At 42.2% G+C, this 18,752-nt stretch overlaps 1 protein-coding gene across 3 annotated transcripts in view; it reads right to left on the bottom strand.

Annotated features, from left to right (window-relative positions):
• SLC35E3 (solute carrier family 35 member E3) overlaps positions 1 to 18,752 on the bottom strand; it is a 100,649-nt gene that overhangs the window by 70,865 nt on the left and 11,032 nt on the right. Inside the window, exon 5 of one of the 3 annotated variants that reach the window (XM_060025196.1) lies at positions 11,437 to 15,411. The exons of the other annotated variants lie outside the window; for them this stretch is intronic. Within the exon in view, the coding sequence (XP_059881179.1) occupies positions 15,225 to 15,411 (187 nt within the window). The 3' untranslated portion in view covers positions 11,437 to 15,224. Of the gene's footprint in view, positions 1 to 11,436; positions 15,412 to 18,752 lie in introns of those variants that run through there. 3 annotated transcript variants of the gene reach the window in all.

Here is an 18,752-nt window from a genome sequence, read left to right as displayed (position 1 = left end):
GAATGGGATTAACAGGATTATTGCAAGGATTAAATAAGTTAATACATATACTGTTATTATTGTTTATGAAAATAACATGGGAATCCCCCCTAAAGGAATTTTAAGGGCCATAGAAAATAGTGCTGTTATCCAGTCCTGACTGCCTTCTTTCTTGTCTCTCTCAAATGCTAAGCTCTTTCCTGCCTCAGAACTTTGGCCCTTGCTGTATCATCTTAGAAACCTCTTCCCCAGTCTTGTGCATGGCAGACCCCCTTTCATCCCTGAGCTCTGGGCTCAGATGTCACCTCCTCAGAGGGGCCTTCTTAAAAGCAGCCCCTCCTCTATCCCTCGAGACTGTCACATTCTTTTTTTTTTTTTTAATTTGGCTGTACTGCACAGCATGCGGGATCTTAGTTTCCCAACAAGGGATCGAACCCGTGCTCCCCTGCAGTGGAAGCGCAGAGTCCTAACCACTGGACCGCCAGGGAAGTCCCCTACATTCTCCTTGTTTATGCTCTTCACAGAGTCGATCATTCTCTGAAGTCACCCGTTTACTTCTCTACTTGTCGATCGTCTTCCATCACTGGAACTTAAGCTCCACAGGGGCAGTGATGTTGTTGTCTTGTTTGCCATGACATCCTGAAGGCCTCGGGCAGTGGTTCTCAAAGTACGGTCCATGGACCCCCTGGAAGGGTCTTGTAAGGTCAAAAGTCTCTTCATAATAATAGTAAGACTTCCTTTGCTTTTTCACCGTGTTGACTTCTGCCCTGATGGTGCAAAGGCAATGGTGGGTAAAACTGTTGGCCCCTTGGCATGAAGTCAAGGCCGCGGCACCAACTTTACTAGCAGTCATTATATTCTTCTTCACCTCCGTGTACTCACAGGAAAAAAAAAAGCCAGTTTCACTTACAAGTCACTTAAGAATGTCCTCGAAGAAGCAGTCAAAATTATTTATTTTATTTAGTCATTACCCTTGAGTACGTGACTTTTCAGGATTCTGTATGATAAAATGGGAAGTACACATAAAACACTCTGGCTGTACACTGAAGTATGTACATTGGTTATTTTCAGGAAGAACTCACTCCTGATTGAGTTATGAGCTGGAGTAAAGTGCTTTTTTCATGGACATAATTTTCAGTGGAAAGAACAACAATATATCATGGACAGGAACACCGAACTAAAGATGTGGTTTTTGAGAATTACCAGCTTAGAACTGATAGTGAAAGATAATGTCTAATAAGTATCTGACACTGGTTTACCCACTGGCTGACAGACAAGTTTTCTGCTCTCAAGGAGCTTCCTTTTTGTTTTTTTAAATTTATTTCTAAATTCTTTTATTTTTGTCTGTGTTGGGTCTTGGTTGCTGCATGCGGGCTTTCTCTAGTTGTGGCGAGCGGGGGCTACTCTTTGTTGCGGTGCGCGGGCTTCTCATTGCGGTGGCTTCTCTTGTCGCGGAGCACAGGCTCTAGGCATGCGGGCTTCAGTAGTTGTGGCTCGTGGGTTCTAAGGCACAGGCTCAGTAGTTGTGGCGCAGGGGCTTAGTTGCTCCGTGGCATGTGGGATCTTCCCAGACCAGGGCTCGAACCCATGTCCCCTGCATTGGCAGGCGGATGCTTAACCACTGAGCCACCAGGGAAGCCCCTCTCAAGGAGCTTCTAAGAGAATAAAGAAAGAGTAGAGGTCAGGATTGAGGTTTGCTGAATATTCGAAGCTAGGGGCAAGGAAGAAAAAGAGAAGTCAACAGGAAACCACTTAGGAAATGCATTAGTTAAAGAAACATTTCTGCAAGCAGTATTGCTTATTATTAGCAAAGCAGAGCGGTTATGGGCTACACGCCAAAATGTTCAGACAATCCTCTTATAACTGTAACTGTAATGGTTTTATCCAGCAAAATGAGATTCTACTCACACTAATACTACTTTAAAGGATCTTGCTTTTCTTCCTTTAATAGAGAATCCTTGCTTGCCCAGAGAATTCTCAATACGAGAACATCCTGAATTAATGGGCAAGTGTCAATACCACAGGTATCCCTAATTATGAACACTTCGTCAGATTCACAATAAGAATGACAATTAATTTTTCATCCCTGTGTCACATACATCGTTGTATTCATTCCAAAAGTGACTTAAGTAGATGTATAACTGATTCGCTTTGCTGTACAGCAGAAACTAACACAACGTTGTAAATCAACTATACTCCAATAAAAGTGAATTTTTTAAAAAGTGACTTACATTTAGAGTGCAATCACAAACCTTAAACTTTTAAAAATAATCCTCTTAATAAACTCAACTTGCATTTTTCTTCCCCAAAGACACTGGCCACAACCAGAGTTTAAACAAGACTTTCTCCCGTCGTCCATGTTGTGACTGTGCATGCATTCTGGGTTAGCCCAGAGTCTGAGGTTGTTGAGCCTGAATCAGTGCCCTATGAGGCAGATGCTGGAGAAAACAAGTCTCATTTTCATAGGCTGAGGGCAGCAAACTGCATTCCTTCAACCTCAAGTGTCATGGAGAAAACTCTTCCAATTAGAAAAGAAGGCTCCCGGAAAAGCATATGGAACATTTTTAATTTTATTTAAAATTTTAGAAATTATGCATTGAGATTTTAAAATAAAATTTTAGAACTAATTTAAATAGAAGGAGTAACAGATCTAGGACAACCAGCTGTTCCACATTAGGAATAATATTAGAAATTGGGGCCAGAGAAGTGGCCCAAAATGTCCCTCTTGGTCACTCCATGTTTAGCAGCAACCCCTATTTATTTATTAATCACATGTATGTATGTATGTATTCATTCTTTTAATCTTCCTGAGAAGTTCTGAGAATGGCTTCACCATTTCCCTCCTCCTGAGCTGTCTTCCTCATGCTTTGCTTACATCTTTTCTGGTTCCAGACACATATCTTGGGTCAGAGAGTCCACTCCTAAGACTTCTAATCTCACCTGTAGTGACTTCCAAAGCCTCCTTGAAGCCACAAGATCACCTGGTTCAACACCTGTACCTTGAAATCTGATCATTCAAGATTCCAGTCCAGGGGGACTTCCCTGGTGGCACAGTGGTTAAGACTCTGTGCTTCCGAGATAAACCCACGCACACATGGTCACCTTATCTTTGATAAAGGAGGCAGGAATGTACAGTGGAGAAAGGACAGCCTCTTCAATAAGTGGTGCTGGGAAAACTGGACAGGTACATGTAAAAGTATGAGATTAGATCACTCCCTAACACCATACACAAAAATAAGCTCAAAATGGATGAAAGACCTAAATGTAAGGCCAGAAACTCTCAAACTCTTAGAGGAAAACATAGGCAGAACACTCTATGACATAAATCACAGCAAGATCCTTTTTGACCCACCTCCTAGAAAATGGAAAAAAAAAAAAATAAACAAATGGGCCCTAATGAAACTTCAAAGCTTTTGCACAGCAAAGGAAACCATAAACAAGACCAAAAGACAACCCTCAGAATGGGAGAAAATATTTGCAAATGAAGCAACTGACAAAGGATTAATCTCCAAAATTTATAAGCAGCTCATGCAGCTCAATAACAGAAAAACAAACAACCCAATCCAAAAATGGGCAGAAGACCTAAATAGACATTTCTCCAAAGAAGATATACAGACTGCCAACAAACACATGAAAGAATGCTCAACATCACTAATCATTAGAGAAATGCAAATCAAAACTACAATGAGATATCATCTCACACCAGTCAGAATGGCCATCATCAAAAAATCTAGAAACAATAAATGCTGGAGAGGGTGTGGAGAAAAGGGAACACTCTTGCACTGCTGGTGGGAATGGGAATTGGTACAGCCACTGTGGAGAACAGTATGGAGGTTCCTTAAAAAAATACAAATAGAACTACCATATGACTCAGCAATCCCACTACTGGGCATATACCCTGAGAAAACCATAATTCAAAAAGAGTCATGTACCACAATGTTCATTGCAGCTCTATTTACAATAGCCAGGACATGGAAGCAAACTAAGTGTCCATCGACAGATGAATGGATAAAGAAGATGTGGCACATATATACAATGGAATATTACTCAGCCATAAAAAGAAACGAAATTGAGCTATTTGTAATGAGGTAGATAGATCTAGTCTGTCATACAGAGTGAAGTAAGTCAGAAAGAGAAAGACAAATACCGTATGCTAACACATAAATATGGAATTTAAGAAAAAAAAATGTCATGAAGAACCTAGCGGTAAGACAGGAATAAAGACACAGACCTACTAGAGAATGGACTTGAGGATATGGGGAGGGGGAAGGGTGAGCTGTGACAAAGCGAGAGAGAGGCATGGACAGATATACACTACCAAACGTAAGGTAGATAGCTAGTGGGAAGCAGCCGCATAGCACAGGGAGATCAGCTCGGTGCTTTGTGATCGCCTGGAGGGGTGGGATAGGGAGGGTGGGAGGGAGGGAGATGCAAGAGGGAAGAGATATGGGAACATATGTATATGTATAACTGAATCACTTTGTTATAAAGCAGAAAGCTAACACATCATTGTAAAGCAATTATACTCCAATAAAGATGTAAAAAAAAAAAAAAAAGACTGTGCTCCCAATGCAGGGGGACTGGTTAGGGAACTAGATCCCTGGTTAGGGAACTAGATTCCACATGCATGCCACAACTAAGAGTTCACACAGCACAACTAAGGAGCCCGCGAGTGCAACTACGGAGCCTGCCTGCCAACAACTAACGAGCCCACATGCCGCAACTAAGGAGCCTGTGAGCCGCAACTAAGACCTGGGGCAACCAAATAAATAAAATAAATATATAAAAAAAGATTCTAGCCCATTCTCAGCATTAAGTATCCCAAAACAATAAAAGATGGCTTAAATTGTTTGTTTGTTTTTGTTTGTTTATTTATTTTTAGGCCATGCAACGCGGCTTGTGGGATCTTGGTTCCCTGACCAGGGATTGAACCACTGGGCCACCAGGGAATTCCCTGTTTTTATTATTTTAATAAATGCACACAAAACCAAACACTCTTCAACCTACCAACCATTTATAATACCATCTCTGTTAATCTTTACTGTTAAAGGTAAAGGTTCCACAAGCACTTGAAAAGAATGTGTGTCCTCTGCTTGTTGAGAAAAGGGTCCTCATGAAACCTATTAGACAACTTTACTCTCAGGCCACTTGCTCTATCCGCTTCTGATAGAGGTGTGTTAAAAATCTCGATTATCCTTTTAATTTTATTATTGCTTGTTATGTTGTTCATGATTGCTTTCTCTCTGTTACACTTTTTCTTTGCTTTTTTTTCCCCCCTCTTCTCCAACTTTCTGTTGAAGAGATGCAAGGGAGGATCTGGATGCCTTGTTCCAAACTCCTGCTCTGATGGAAAAAAACCCAGTAACTTCTGGCACACATGTACTTTTTGAAAGTGGAGAAATAGATTTAGCCCCTCATGCACTCTCCTGCTTTGCCTACGTGAAGTCCAGAAGTTTGTCAAAGGATGATGAGTCCTCATCCTTCACCTCTCACCTCTGCGTTTCTGGCCCTTCCTGAATGGGAGAATGGAATACAGGAGCAATGAAAGACAGGGAGACCGGGAGGGTGAGGCAGAGCACAGGCAGCTCCTGTAGTTTTTAGTGGATAATTCAACCTTGGATTTTAGGGATAGCTCTTTTATTCCTCCTTCTCTCTCTCTCTCTCCGCTTTCCTTCCTCTAAAGTAACATTGAGGTTTAGGGGGAATTCTTCAGGGAATTAATAAAAGCTGCTGTAGGGAAATGCATTCATTCATCTGTCAAGTATTTAAGTGCCTGCATTTGTATATATCAATGAATAAAACAGATCCCTATCTTTGTGAAGCTTACACTCTGGTGTGGGGACGGACAGTAAACCATAAATATATGACTATGTTAAAATGGTACAGTATAAAGTTACAAGTTCTATGGAAAAAAGAAAAAAGTATAGGGCAGGGTAAGGAGAGTCCACATTGCTGGGAGTGAGGGTGAGGTAGGCCTCATAGAAAACGTGAGGTTTTGAGGAAAGACTAGAAGGAAGTGAGTTAGCCACACAGACAACAAAGAAAGAGCTTCCCAGGCAGAGCTGGAGCAAACACCCCAAGCTGTGAGCACGCCTGCAGCGTGCAGGGACAGAGCGTGAGGGTCAATGGCGGGGGGGCAGAGGAGGGGCTGAAGGGTGAGAGGAGATGAGGTCATACACTACATAGCCCTGAGGCCACTCCTTGGATTTGGATTTTTGAGTAAAATGGGGGCATCACTGCTGGGTTTCAAGCAAAGGGGTGACACGACAGGACCTCTCTGGCTGCTGTATTGTGAACTGTGGAGAGTTAGGGTAAAAGTGGGGAGATCCTTTAGGAGGCCATTGCAATATAAGTGGAAACGGATGAAGAGGTTGGATTCTGGATCTGTTGGGAAGGTAGAGCCAACCAGCCTGCCAGACTGGGCAAGAAGGTAAGAAAAAGAGAAATGTCAAGAATGACTGAGATTTTTCATCCGAGCAAACGGTAAGGGAATGTTGCAGGAGGAGTGGGTTTGGGGTGGGGGAAGATCAGTCTGGTTTCGGGTGTGTCGGTTTGAGATATCTATTGGACTGCCCGGCGGAGATGCTGAAGAGGTCATCAGACTAACGAGTTGTGTATGAGATGCTCCAAACTTTCCACCACACATGCTCTTCTTGTCCCTCCACTAAACTCCAAGACTCTAGTGGGCAGGGGAGGTCTGGGAATTCAAAGCCCCTAAGAGAAGACCTGCGGTAAGCCAAGTAACCGAGAGGAGGCCAGGCTTTAATCACAAAGCTCCTCATAACCAACTCACCTCATGGCCCAAACTCCGGCCATCTCCTTCGTATTCTCCCCACATGGGTGGAGGCAATCCTGCACGAACTGTTTGAAGACCAGCTTTTTACTTTCAGTCCATTGCAGAGTGATACTTTTGTAAAAGACAAAATCAAATGCCTGGCTATCATAGCAGTACCAAACTGCTATAGAAGTTTCTCAACACTTATTCTCAATTTCTGTACTTACTTTGTTTGAACAGGTAACAAACTGCTCATGGGCTGGCACTGGTCCACAGACCATCCCTTGAATGGCACTGGCCTAGAGGACTTTTATGGCCCGCATGATCCAGGAGTAGTTCATAAACCCTGCGATGGTCATTCTTTGAGTGAACTTCCTTTCTAGCAGGTTCTAGATGTTCATCTTGACTTCCTGATTTCTCTGACCCCTTAGGGCAGGGAAATTCAGACTGTCCCACTTGGATGTGCATCTTCACGCCGGGAAAAAGGGGGAGACCAAGGTTGGGTTAGAATGGAGATAAACATGACAACATTCAAGAACCCATGATGAGAGGCCATACTTCTCCAGAGCCACACAGTGCTGTGTCAGGGGAAAAGTGGACAGAAGTTTTAGCTCATAGTTCCCTTGGCAAAATCCCTGAGTTTCAGAACAGCATTGAGCTTTTTCGAGGTGTAAGAAATTCGCAGGCTTGACACCCCTGTGAGGAATGCTGTTTGAGTACAAGCGCTGCATGTCCTCAAGATGTTCTTTGATTACAGAAGAATGGTCCTCTGTTTGGCTGAATTCTCCATGACAATCATTCTGCGATAATAAGCAGACATTTCCTTTCAGCACAGAGGTTCTCACCAATGTCCATAGCCCTGTGTGTGGGCACTGGGAGACCCTCTAGTGAAGCTCCCTCTTCCTATGGTTTTATGGAGGTCCTGGACCATTATCAGAGTGAGTTTTTCCTAGGTCCTCTTATTGAATATCTGTAGAACCTTCAAATTGATGCCTGGCTCCAAGACCTAGGCATGACCTTGTAGTCATTGGTGATACTGCTTCCTTCATCCACCAACTCAACTTGAAGAACTGCGGGAAGTAGTGGGGATGAGGTAGTGACTGAAGAGGTGTAAGGTTGCTGGGGCAGGGGGAGCATTGGGTAATTGGGGATGACCACAGTCAGGGAACACAAAGAGGATGGTGGAGGGCAAGGTAGGCCACCTCCCACTTGGTTGGAAAGTTTGTTCCTGGTTGGAACTGGTTCACTCACCCCAAGCCAGCAATAGCCCCATGTTTGGACCCCATTCGTGAGTCCCCAGGTCCATCAGATCATTCCCTCTCTTCCATCCACCTCACTCGCTGGGGTTTGGTGCTCTATGGAATGCAAGGATGGCTGGCGTCAGGCTAGCCACTAGCCTATATTCACTTTTAACCAGTTAACGTTTACTTATTGCTTCCTGGATTGTAAAATCTATCAGATAGATCAAGTCCTCCATTTTTACCCCTTTTTACCCTCAAAAGTTCACTGGCATACTTTTAGCTGCAAGTATCAATTAAAAGTGGCTTAAACAAATCAGGGTTTATTTCCATCTAGAATAAGAAGACTGGAGATAGGCAGCTGATGACATTGCTTAAGCAGCTCAGCACTTCTGGATCAGGTTCCTTCATCGCTCCTTTACCAATCAGCACAATTCTAGATATCCACGTTCTGTGGATGTGGCAACATGGTAATAAGAGAATTTAGCATGTCTAGCCTCTAGAGGGTAGGTGAACAAAAACAGGGACAGGTATTTGGTTAGGAAACCAACTGTGTCTTCCATAGCATTTTTGCCTATTTTTCTCCGTATAATGTTTTGGTAAATTGTATAAAGCATTCTGTTTCTAACAAATATGGCCAAGGCGTCACTCCATAATTCTCTAAGAACTCCAGTCCCAAGGTTAGTCTTGCTTCCAAACTCCAGGCAGAGAAAAACCTGGAGAGTCTGCTCATTCCTGTGGTAAACTGCAGTTCTGGATATCCCAGGAGATCTCAACAGACTAGCTGATTTCGAGCCTCCCATCTCTTGGGTTAAGGCCATCACTCTCCTGCACGGAACTGCTGTCTCTAATTTTAAACTGAGAAAACAGGAATTGAGAAAACAGGAAACTGACTTTTTGCAGGGAGTGTAAGAACAAACAGGAAAAAAATGAAGACATTTGGTTGATACAGATCGTTTGATTTTAAAAGGGAAAATCATCTCATGTAGGTAACAAAAAAATTCAAAATTTAGAAGTGAATATGAATCTAAAACTACTCTTAAAAAATAAAGTCCTATTTATTTATTAAAAAAATTTTTTTTGACCGTGCTGTGTGGTAATTGTGGTATTGGTATTTCCTAACCAAATACCTATTCCCGTTTTTGTTCCCTGACCAGGGATCGAACCCGTGTCCCCTGCAGTGGAAGCATGGAGTCCTAACCACTAGACTGCCAGGGAATTCCGATAAAGTTCTTTTTAAAAAAGGCGTAGTCCTGGTTGGTTAAATAAATATGCAGGCTTGTTCTTGTGGTATACCTAGTATTTATGAGATAGTTTTAGTTAAATAGAAAAATGTGAATTACTATGCTTTGGGCGATGTGCTGTTTGCCAAATTAAAAACAGTATAGCAAAAAACATCCTCCAAATACCCATAAATAATTAGTTGAATTGGCAATAATTCACCTCCTAGTGATTTCATGTGAAGTGTAAAGCAGACTGGATAAATCAAATGAAACCATGTCTTCTAATACAACAAGTATGAAAATTAATGTTTTGCATAGACTTTTAAAAAACAATATATGAGTAATGAAGTGCATATGAACAAGAAAACAGTTCACATAAGGACCAAACAAAACCTTTCTCATTAATTTAATCTAATATGCTCTCAATGTAAGTGAATGAGAAATTACAATTCTAATCTGAAAAAGCAGAATCAGGGGATTTTGAAGATGGAGGGTCCCTTGGAAATCACTTGGATCCAAACCCTCATTTTATAAATGAACAAACTGAGACCTAAGAGGCAAGGGAGTTGCCCAAAGCCAAAGGCCACCCGGGTCAAAAAGGCAGAGTCTGGACTGGAAGCCACGATCCTGATGTCTAAGCCAGCCCTGCTCCCAAACAGACTGGCCTTTCTCTTGGCAGGCTTCTTTCTGTTAACCTCAGCAGTGACAGAGACAAGAAAATGCGTAACTAATCACCCGTTAGTGGGCTTGCAAGATTGTTTTTTTCAAAGTATGCTGGTGGTTCGCAAAAGTTAACTGTTGATTTTATTAATAGCAACCCACATTTCAAGTATATTCAGGAGCCAAAAACAAAACTCCTTTTCAGAGTAAAAGATCATCACTGTTACAGAAGTATGTGCACTTCCTCCAGGGTTACGCAGGGATATTTGGTGCTTTACAATTTTAATCCTATAATAATAAATTAGCATTATGAAAAAAGTCGTAGACTCACACACAAAAAGCCCCCATTCATGTCAAGCAACATTCAATATTGCTTGAAATATTGCAGTTCTGCAATAGCAACAGAATTGTCTATACCCTGGGATCCATTTCCTTAACTCTCACACATTGACCACTCAGCTTTCTCCAACCCACTTTTTGCCTCCATCACGCCACTGAAACAGCCTTACTAAGGTCCACAGTAAACTGTCAATAAATACAGTGGTTATTTTTCTGTGCATGTCTACCCTGACCTCTCAACAAAACTGTCACCTTTGGCCATCCTCTCTCCCATTATATCATCATCCTTGTTTTCCTCCTACCTCTTTGACTCTTCCTTTTCAGTTTCCTTTGCAGAATTACCTACCACTGCCAGTAAATGCTGGAGTTCCTGAAGGCTCAGTTGTAGACTTTTTGCATTATACTGTCTTCCTAGGTAAGCTCATCCTGGTCTATGCTTTCGTCCTCATCAGGCATACTCCAGTAACTACCCGTTTATCTCCACTGCAACCAAAACTCTCCTGTCCCCAAGAAGACATACAGATGGCTAATAGGCACATGAAAAGATGTTCAATATTGCTAATTATTAGAGAGACGCAAATCAAAACAACAATGAGATATCACCTCACACCTGTCAGAATAACCATCATTGAAAAGTCTACAAATAACAAGTATTGGTGAGGGTGTGAAGAAAAGGGAACCCTTGTGCACTGTTGATGGGACTGTAAGTTGGTGCAGCCATTATAGAAAACAGTATGGTTCCTCAAAAAACTAAAAATAGAACTCCCATAGGATCCAGCAATTCCACGCCTGGGTACATATCCAGAAAAAAATGGAAACTCTAATTTGAAAAGATCCACAAATCCCAATGTTCATAGTAGTACTATTTACAGTAGCCAAGATATGGAAGCAACCTAAGTGTCCATCAACAGATGAATGGATAAAGATGTGGTGCGTGTGTATACACACACACACACACACACACACACACACACAAACACACACACACAGAGACATACAGAAAATGGAATATTACTCAGCCATAAAAAAGAATGAAATTCTGCCATTTGTAGCAATGTGGATGGACCTAGAGAATATTATGCTTAGTGAAATAAGTCAGAAAAAAAAAGAATGTATATAGCAAAACAGAAACAGACTCACGGATATAGAAAACAAACTAGTGTTTACCAGTGGGGAGAGGGAAGCGGGGAGGAGCTCCTTAGGGGTATGGGATTAAAAGAAAGAAACTACTATGTATAAAATAGACAAGCAACAAGGGTATATTGTATAGCACAGGGAATTATAGCTATAACCTTGTAATAACTTTTAATGGAATATAATCTGTAAAAATACTGAATCACCAAGCTGTAAACCTGAAACTAATATTGTAAATCAACTATACCTCAATTAAAAAGAAAACACTCCTGACTTCTAGACTTGTGTATTTGATTACTTGATTAATAATTGGATTTCTCAAAGATGCCTCAAAATCGAGATGGCTACGTAGGAACTCGGGCTCCACCCTCCCCACCCCAACCGTCTTCTCACGTTTCCTACCTCAGAGAGTGGCACCATCCTCTATCGAGCTGCCCAAATCAAACACGTGTGATTCTTGACTTCATCCCCTCCCATGCCCTCCATTTCCAATCCATCTCAAGTCTACTTGATCCCGTCTACTAAATCCTCTTGATCTACCCGCTTCGTCATCTCACCACCACCCCTTCAAGCTATCACGTCTCCTAGCATCTCTCTGGTTCTCTTCCAACTGTTTCAAAACAAACGGGTCGACCGTGATGACGTTCAGAACACTCTCTTCTTGCTCTTACTGGATGCCTAGCAATGTCTACAAGGTATTCTATGGTCCGAGCCTGGCCTTCCTTTCCAGTCTCGTGTCATACCACATCTCTCCTTCCCTAAACGTAGCCGCTATGCTCCATCCTTTTTGCAGTTCTTTAAACTCATCATAAACTTCTCCAACCAATGGGCCTTTGTATGTGCTATTCCCTTTTATCAGAATGCAATCCCCCTCTTTGCTTAGCTAACTTCTATATGCCCATCAGATTTCAGTTGAGTTGTTCTTTCCTCGTGGACGCCTTTGCTGACAGCCAATCCTAGGCCAGATTCTTTTGTTACATGCTCCAGAGAACCACGTTCCTTTTACTATTTGAGTTTGTACTAATAAACTCACATTTTAATTTAATTAATGTCTATCTTTTCTGCTAGACCAATGTTTCTTAAGATCACAGGGGACACAGGAGTGTCTTTGCACAGTGTCTAGCACAGTATTTGGCACAAAATATATGTTCAATAAAACTTGTTGAATGAATGAAATGATCATTGTATTCCTGATGTTAGCAAGTATAATCCAGTTCAAGTTTGGAAACAGAAATGCAAAACAGAATCTATCTAATAAATCTGGTCTTCATTCGTTTAATCAGACTTTCTCCTTTGGCCATTCTGCATATTCATTCACCCAACAACTACTCACCGATGGGGTCAATGTGGAGTGTCGATTAGTGCTGTCGCTTTTAAGTAGATTTTTTTAGAAAAGATGACCACTGATTTGAAACTAGCAAGATTTAAAAAGTATTTTTAAAAATGCAACAGGAAAAAGCTTGCTTCATTTCATAGAAAAAGATTTCTCCTTTATGTTATTTTAAAAGGGAGATGAGGATTTTGTTTCATTAGATGCTGCATATTTGGGGGCTGGACAGGCCACTGTACCCCTGCATATACACAGATGCCATCCTTCTTCTGCCGGTCCTAACATGCGACTTGAAAGTAAAAACATCAGGTTCTCTTTATTTATAACAGGTAACAGCTGAAGTCCAGTCATCGAACATACAATAAAAAACAAATGCAGTTACATCCGTAACAAAAGGACAGCCAGCATGCTTTCTTCCATAGCACTGCATTTCTGGTTTGTCTCTATGGTTGGTCCTTATGGTCTGGTACATTTTTCCCCCAGGAATTTCCTTTTCAATGGGAAGATGGTCTTCAGGGCAAAAACTGTTTATCAGACTCTAGTTCCAGGAGTACATATTTTATTCACTTATAAATACGTACCCTCCCATGCTGTCTTGTTCCAACCTTCCTTGCATTCTTATTGACATCAGTCATTTACTATAACTCTCCCCCAACATTTATTATAAATCCCCTCCCCAAGTTGTATTTACAGTTAAGAAGAATTTGTACATGGCACAAATCGACTCAGCTGTTAGTGCACAGAAGTCGCATAATCCTCTGAAATACTTTTCTCCAGCTTTGGGGAAATAATTATATGTTAATTTAAACATACACAGAGAACATTTCTTAGACAAACATAACTCCTGAGGTCCATCTGGCAAGACAATCTGCTTTGTATTTCTTAGCACAATAAAATGTATCTTTGGAAACAGAGAAGAACCAAATGTATTTAAAACAAAAACAGAAAACCACACATAAAAATCACACAACAGATTGACTGATACATTGAAATTCTGTCAAAATAAGATTTTCAGTGAGGCTTTTCACTTCAAACAGGCCAGGAAAAAAATAATCCTAAACGGCATATTTTATACACGTGGCTCTTTGTCCTCCTAAGTGTTGTGTTCTCACCTGAAGTTTCTAAACAATGTTTAGAAAAAGAATTATTTATTACAAGAGGGATTACCTGTTTCAGTCAATTTATGGTGAGAGGTTATCAACAACTGCTTTGAATTCTCAAATGTCAAAAGTTGGAAGGCAGAAGTAGATTTTGCAATTAAATAGGTGGCACAATTATTTCCTTAAGTATCATGTATTCCCCCCATAACATTTTTTTTAATTATCCCTTTAAAAAACTCATGGAACTCGTTAAATATTGACTGTTTCTCTACTTCTCTCTCAAATCTTTCCTCGTATCTTCATCAAGCTTCTGCTTAGTCTTTGAGTACATTTGCCTTGACTTGCTGCTCAAGGATTTTCCTCAGCCCCCTTAGAAAGGCTGACATAGTTCACTCCAAATGCTTCAGTGCCAAAGAAAGCTCCGCGGATGCCTCACACGTGGCGGGTAGGGAATGACAAGGTAGTCTTAAGAAATTACCAACACGAAATGCTCAGAGGCCAGAAGAACAGTCACCAGGATAAGAAGAAACCTGCTCAATTCCTCCCGTAGTCCTTTCTTTGAGCCATTTAAACATGGAGCTATTTTGTTTTCTAACTTCATGTATAGTTTCTAGAGTCCACCGAGAGCTCAAAACAAGAAAATACCTACAGAAACTGTAGTTTTTTTGATAACATCTAACTTCTTACATCAATTTGCTACTAGAGAAATGGTACTTTTAGAACCGGATTTTGGCTTATGGTCCCCTTTACTACACTTTGCTTTCTAGAAATGTTATTTCATATCTATAAATGAAAAAAGCAGGAAGTTATACTAAAACAACGAAAATATCAATAGAAATGCTAGCTTTAAATTCTGACTTGAATACTTTGGCCTAAATTATAACTGGGCTCACATTGGGGACCACCTAAGAGCAAGTAGGGGAGTCCTACGTGCCCTTCCTTAAAAACCACTACACGTTTGTAGTACAGTGATCTGAATTCCTTTGTCACCATTACAGAACTTTAATTTCATGTACTTCATTTGATATAACCAAACATTCTGTGTACTTCACAGAATCATCTTTGAAAGGAAGCATGAGCCATGTTTTAGAGAATTACGTTTTTTAAAAAAGGTACTGTAAAAGAGAAAGTCATATTTATTTTATTTTTACTTAAAATTTTTTAAAATTTTTGGCTGTGCCACACGGCTTGTGTGATCTTAGTTCCCTGACCAGGGATCAAACCTGCACCCTTGGCAGTGGAAGCATGGAGTCCCAACCACTGGACCACCAGGTAAGTCCCAAGAAAGTCATATTTATGAATAAAATTTCCTTTGCTTAACTTCTTTCAAACCATCATTTAATGTATTTTGCAATATAATTTTTGTTTCATCTTTGAAAGTAACTTGCACACTTAATACTTTTTTTTTTATCTTCAGGCGACTTTCTTTTCTCTATGAAAACCTAATTAAGGACGTTGCATCAATTTACTCTTACTTCCTTCCTGTTCACTGAGTTTAATATGGGTATAGGCAAGAATGCCAAATAGTGTACATAACATGCCAAGACCCTGATTAATGGACAATGGATCCTTAAATAAAACATATCCCCCAAATAAAGTAATGCAGAACTTGAAGTGTCCAAACATGTTATAGCTGAGGTTTTTGGATAAGGATAAAAAAGAACAAGCCAGATGTTATATTCACACAAACACACACACACACACACACACACACACACACACCCCACGAAGCAAAAGCTTCCTGTGCCTGGAGAGAAGTGCACGAAACGCAGACTAAACGGCGGCCCCACCCCTGCCCCCATCGCCCCGCCTCCCACCCCATCTAAAGAACAGGAACTTCAGTGAAGTGCTGGCTTGATCCTAGCTTCTTCAGGTAGGTTTTAGCAAGTAATCAGTGACAGGAGACTGCCTCAACTCTCCTTGTTGACCTCTGCAAAGAAGAGAAAAGGGGCTGCAGTACAAGGGTGGGGAAGGGATTCAGAACAAGGTACAGAGAAGGTCTTTTGTAGAGCAATTTGTGATGCTGTTTCATGGCACCATTTCTAAACTTCCCTTGGCAAATAAGGTGAGACGTGAAAGGTGCCAGATGGCTGACACAAGGTCAACACAGCCAGTGCGCTTAAGTTTAAGAGGGAATCGGGGACAGGGGATGGAACACCACTGAGCACCAATACATGCCAGGCACTACGCCAGGTGCATATATAACACCATTTTATTTAAGCATCACATTTCCCTCCACTGTAGTACCACTCCTCCCATCGACAACTGTAGAGGCTTGAAGATTTTAAGTAACTTAGATCACAGAGTTAGTAAGCAGCACAGCCAGAGGCCAAACATAGATGGGTCTATTTAACTCCAAAGTCCATGTTTGAGATGAGCAGACTGCCAGTAACTTGCTACTGGATTAGGGTGTTTCCAAATCACTGTTCATTTAAAAGACAAACTAAAGACACACAAATGGCTCCTTTATAAATTATTCTCTTCCTGTATTTTAAATAGTTTTTTATATATGGATTAGTACTTTATTATTTTTCAGACGTCTGACATGTACCCATCTACTCTTCCCAAACACAGTACTAGGAAGAGCTACCACTCTGTACCTCAGCATCATCGTGAGGATTAACTAAGCTAATATACGCGAGGCTTCGAGCACCCAGGAAGCACCCTATGGGTCAGCTGTCAACAGCAGCACTTGCGCATAATAAACACCTGCCAGGTGCTGGACACACTCTCTCAAGCACTCACCCAACTCTGTAGGTACCACAACCCCCGTTTCATAAGTGATATGAGTGAGGCCCGAGATCTACAAGTCACGCAGGCCCACAGGCAGCGGCGGGGCTGGGCTGGCACACCTGGACCTGTCCGACCTCAAAGCCCAGGCTCCCTCCTCTGTTCTGAGCCCAACTAAGCAGCTTGGAAGTTGCTTCCGAGCAGGAGAGCACGGGCTGAGTCACCAGGGTACCTGTGCTGGCCCGACCCAAGAAGGGTAATTTTCCTGCGGGATGGAGGACCTTCCCGAGGACGTTAATTATAACCATAATAAAGCAGGCTTCATTTTCAATTACGAGTGAACCGGCTCCCGCACTTCAGCATTTCCTTACTCCTCAGCCTCGCTTTGAAGTGCTCATGATCTGTTAACAATATTTACATGAGAGGAAAGGCAAATTTAAAGAAATGCTTCAGTGAATCCTTTTGTAAATTAGAAAAATAACACAGAACAAAACAGGTGCAATCTATACCCGACATCTCCAATTCCTCTCTCTAATTCTCCACTCTGCTCCGGTCAGCTTCCACCTGGACACGCTGAAGTTCTCGTCAAAACCTCCACCTCAACACACCCCTTCCTCCATCCCTTTCCAGCATTCCTCAAGCTTGACCTGTCAGCGGCCTTGGGCACAGCTGACTCCTCTTCCTCCTCACTTGGCTTCTACACCCTGTCCTCCTTCCTTCCACCTTGATCACTCCTTCTCTGCCCCTTCTGCCTGGCTCCTGTCATCTCTCCAAACTCTAAACACCAAGGTGACCCAGGACTCGGTCTTTGGGCACCTCTTTTTCTTCCACTTGTTTGCTTGGTAATCTCAGCCAGGCTCACTGCTTCAAACCACATCTACACACTACTGACTCTCTCCGGAACACCTCCAACAGAGACCTCGACCTTGAACTCAGATTCTTTTTACCCAAAACTGAGCACTTGGTCTTCCTCCCCACCCCCAAGCCTCCTGGGGGCTGTCCTATTTCAGTCCATGGCAACTCCACCCTGCCAGGTGCTCAGGCCCAAACCGGGTGGCAACCATCTTTCCTCTCTCATTCTCCACATCCAGTCTGCCAATAAAACCTGCTGGCTCTACTTGAACATATATCCAGAACCCAATCACTTCTCGCTATATCCACTGCGACTGTCCTGGTACCAAACCGCCATGGCTTCCTGATGGTTTCTCTTCTTCTCTTGCCACTTTCAGTACAGTGGTTTTCCCAACCAGGGGTGATTTTGTCACCTGGGCAAGGTCTGGACACAGTTTTGGTTTTCATAATTGGGGAAAGGGATGCTACTGGCGTCTAGTGGGTAGAGGCCAGAGATGCTGCTAAACATGCTCCAGTGGACGGGACAGGCCTGTCCACTGGACCAAAAAGGCCAATAGCACTGAAGTTGAAAAGTCCCCCCCACCCCGGGTCTGTTCTCAACACAGTAGCCCAGAAGGATCCTATCAGAACAGACAGAAAATCATGGCATTTCTCTGCTCAAAACTCCAACGCCGTCCCCTCTCACTTGGTGTAGGAGTCCTCGTGTGAAAGTTCTGCTCAGTCAGGCCCCCTGTTACTCTTCAGGGACAAAGAACCCATCCTTTGTTCTTCCCGCTCCAGCCACACAGGCTTCTTGTTCCTTCCAGCCTCTCACCTGCTGTCCCCTCTGCCTGGAACGCTACCCACCCTGCTCTGCACAGAGCAACCTCACTTCCTTCAGGTCTTTCCTCAAAAGTACCCGTCTTGCTGAGGCCTTCCCAACTACCCTCCGTAAAACTGCAACCCTGTCCCCAACATTTCACATCCCCTTTCCTGCTTTAACCTTTTTCTCCTTATCACTTAACACAATCTAGCCCTGTATATGCCCATTTCTTATTTTTCTTGTTTATAGCCTGTCTTCCTCCCCAGAATTTAAGCCTGTGAGAGCAAAGGTTTTTGTCTCTTCGGTTCACTACTATATCTCCAGTGCCTGACAGACAGCAGATATTCAGTATGTGAATATTTATTAAGTCAAAGAACAGTTTATAGGGGGCATTCAATAAGTATTTGTTGACTGAATGAATGGATGCTCTTAATCAGGGCGCATACTTGGATGCCTTGACCCAGCAGCATGGTGCATAAATCCTGGGGCTAGACTACCTGGGCTCAAATCTGGACACCACACTTCTCAGCTGGGTAACTCCAAGTAAGTTATGCAACCTCTCTGTGCCTCTATTTCCTCTTCTGTAGAAT

This window comes from Delphinus delphis, chromosome 11 (genome assembly GCF_949987515.2).
Source record: "Delphinus delphis chromosome 11, mDelDel1.2, whole genome shotgun sequence".
In the NCBI taxonomy this organism is placed as follows: Eukaryota; Metazoa; Chordata; class Mammalia; order Artiodactyla; family Delphinidae; genus Delphinus; species Delphinus delphis.
The sequence above is the reverse complement of the archived record's forward strand: the minus strand, read 5'-3'. Positions and strand labels throughout refer to the sequence as shown.